Raw genomic sequence first — 3,164 nt, forward strand, 5'->3', positions numbered from 1 at the left:
AAACAGCGATATGATTATTTAATTTAAATATGACATTTTGGGTCATCACAGAGAGTGACTTAGCCACCAAGTAATAAACCCCAAAATCTCTCTAAATATAGACATTCGCCATAAATAAAATCCTATTTATAAACACTTTTATTTTTTCCCCTTTTTTTAAAGAAAGAATTACAAGAAAACACACATGACTTCACACCATAACAAAAAATGGCCCATGTTTTTAAGTTTTACCTCACCTAGACCATATTGTACATATTTTGAAAGAACTAGCAAATTTAAAATCTGTGTTCTTACAACCATTGCTTCTAAAAGCTATGGAGTTAAATCTATGTTCTCACAACTATTGCTTTCACTCTCTCTTCTTCTCATATCTTCTACATATGCTTCAAGGGACCGTGTATTTTCTGCTTCTCCTCTTGCGTCACCTGCTTGCAATATAAGAAAATTGAAGAGTAGAAGTCCACCATTGAAGACCATTCAAAGCTTTGCTTTTGAAAATAATTTTTTTTTTAATTTGTTAGTTGTTTGGATTGGGTGTTATTCCAATTGATTGAAAATATCAAAAGGAGTTCAAAATTTAAATTTGAAATGATTTGGAGTAGATTTGAGTTAAATTTCAGAAAAGACGCAAGGAAGAAGACGAAGTCAGTTTTTTGTATAATTATGTATAATTTTGTATAATAGTGTATATGAGTGTAGAAATACACCTTATACACTTTTATACACCTTTATACAAGCGTCTGTAGATGAACTTCTTCCACGATTTTCGGTTGCAATTCTTATTCAAAACAAGTCCAAATCTCCATTAAATGACTTCAAATTTTATGTACACCCTCCTTATACTATTTCTAACAAGTCTAAATAACATCCACTCCAAATTTCTCACAAAATCAAATTCGGAATTTAAACCACATATTTATGCTTGTTAAAAATCTAATTTTCACCACCCAAATGAATTTAGTTTGTTGAATTAATATTTGAGTCACAATTACTGATTCGAAAATTAATTTAAAACCTTGAGGAATCTTTTTCTAAAATTAAATAGTAATTTTGAAAACCTATTAGAGTTGGATGTTGAATCTTAGCCTATTATTTTTTGGTTAATTGGTTGTAAATTGAAATATGGGCTATAAAATTGAAAAGTACGGAGCTCAATTGTTCTAATGTGAAATTTTCCCTTTTTTAAAAGCAGATATGGTAATTATTCTCAACTGGTCAACTTCTAATTACCTTAATAAATTGTTCTGGGAACTATATTAAATGCGTCACATGGACCCACATGCACATTGGTTTCGCTAATCTATGCTGTTTAATGCAGGTTCGTTTCATTAATTGCCTCTCAAAATAAAGTTAAGATACTCGCATAGTTGACTTCTCCAAAATATTTATTGAAAAAAGTATAGATAATTTATTCTGATTTAATTTATACCAAATTAATACCCTAGAAGATGTAGAACTCTAACATGTAATACAAAAATTAAAATAATATAACTAATATAACTTAACACCCTAACTATAATATAAAAAAATTAAAGTATAATAATGATATTTCATAAACTTCCCTCAAAATATTTGGTCCAGTCACTCTAATATTTCTTGTGATTATAATTATGCTTGCCACTTTTATTTAATTTTATACTGTGATTTTATAATTATGCTTGCCTCTATTATTTAATTTTATACAATATATGCTTTAAACTAATTATCACTAATGCAAACGGATTACAAGCTGATCGATTTGCTCTTTTAATAATTAATATATCCACTATTTTGATTAATTAATTTGATTACTTATTTTGAAAACAAATCCTTCAAAATAAAAACGTAATAGTGTTGAGAAGAAAGGAGTAACCTGATTGTGAGAAGTGGTTAGCTTATTTATGTATGATCAGTCAGTTAGGGAGTTAATGAGATAGTTAGTTTGTTTGTTATAGAGGTTAGCTATACGTGTATATATATTTGTAAATGTAATAGAAACACAGTGAGTGGAATAACAATTTCTTACCGTTACATTCATTTCCCTCTCTCCCTCAGATATTTCCTCTCCTTCTCTTCTTCTTCTTCTTCTTCTTCTTCTCCTTCTTCTCCTTCACTTCTCCCTCGGTCTAAGGTTTCTGCAGGTGATCAATCACCAAACTTCAGCATGGTATTAGAGCTCCGAGCTCAGAATTGAAGCTCAGAGATCGATCCGCAATCTCTTTTCATCTTCAATTTCTTTTAAATCAAAATTCTGCTTCAAATCTAATATCTCAATTTTCTGTTTTTACAACTTGACATTGATCAACAATAGCGGTTGATGATTTGTTGAATGAAAGTCCTAATACTACTGTTGAAAATGCTTCACATGCATCATTAGAGGATGAATTTGAGGAGGGAGTGACTGTAGCAGTCACTCATCCTTTGTACTTAGCTCCCGGCGACACAAGTGGAATATTCTTGATCTCATTTCAGCTAACCGACACTGACAATTACTCTCTATGGCATAGATCTATGCGAATTGCATTACTTGGTCGAAATAAGCTGGGGATTATTGATGGCAGGTGGCCTAAGGAGCGGTTTCGTGAGAAGTATTGGTATCAATGGGAGAGGTGCAATGCAATCATCTTGTCATGGATGATGAATTTAGTGGCTCCGGCATTAATCAGTGGGATTGCATACGCTACTAGTGCACAGGTAGTGTGGATGGATCTGCTGGAATGTTTTGACAAGGTGAATGATACACGTTGCTATAATTTGCACAAGGAAATTGCCACTCTAAATCAAGGTACTGCGTCTATTTCTATTTACTACTCAAAGCTCAAAGACCTTTGGGATGAGACTGAGTCTGTAGTACCTACTCTGTGATTGTGTTAAGACAAAAGAATTTATTGTGCATTTATGTAATCAGAAGATGTATCAATTTTTAATGGGCCTAAATGACTCTTATTCTCAAGCACGTAGTCAAATCCTTATGATGAAACCATTACCAACAGTAAATCAAGCTTATGATATGCTTATGAGTAATGAAAGTCAGAGATCTGTTGTAGCCAATGCTGGAGTATTAGGATCTGCTCCTAATGTAAACACAAATGCCTATGACTCCACTTCTCTGTACAGTGCTAAGCCTAGTTTCAATCCAAAGTTTAGGAAAAATTATAATGTCCAATGTGACTTCTGTAAAATGA

General features: G+C 32.1%; 1 protein-coding gene across 1 annotated transcript; it reads left to right on the plus strand.

Annotated features, from left to right (window-relative positions):
* The first annotated feature begins 1,302 nt into the window (after positions 1–1,302).
* On the plus strand, positions 1,303–2,844 carry LOC107803225 (uncharacterized). The gene is made up of 2 exons (XM_016626865.2): positions 1,303–1,318; positions 2,291–2,844. Exons 1-2 carry the CDS (start codon positions 1,303–1,305, stop codon positions 2,842–2,844), a joined length of 570 nt encoding a protein of 189 aa, XP_016482351.2.
* Positions 2,845–3,164: the final 320 nt, after the last annotated feature.

Source organism: Nicotiana tabacum, chromosome 20 (genome assembly GCF_000715075.1).
Source record: "Nicotiana tabacum cultivar K326 chromosome 20, ASM71507v2, whole genome shotgun sequence".
NCBI lineage: Eukaryota > Viridiplantae > Streptophyta > Magnoliopsida > Solanales > Solanaceae > Nicotiana > Nicotiana tabacum.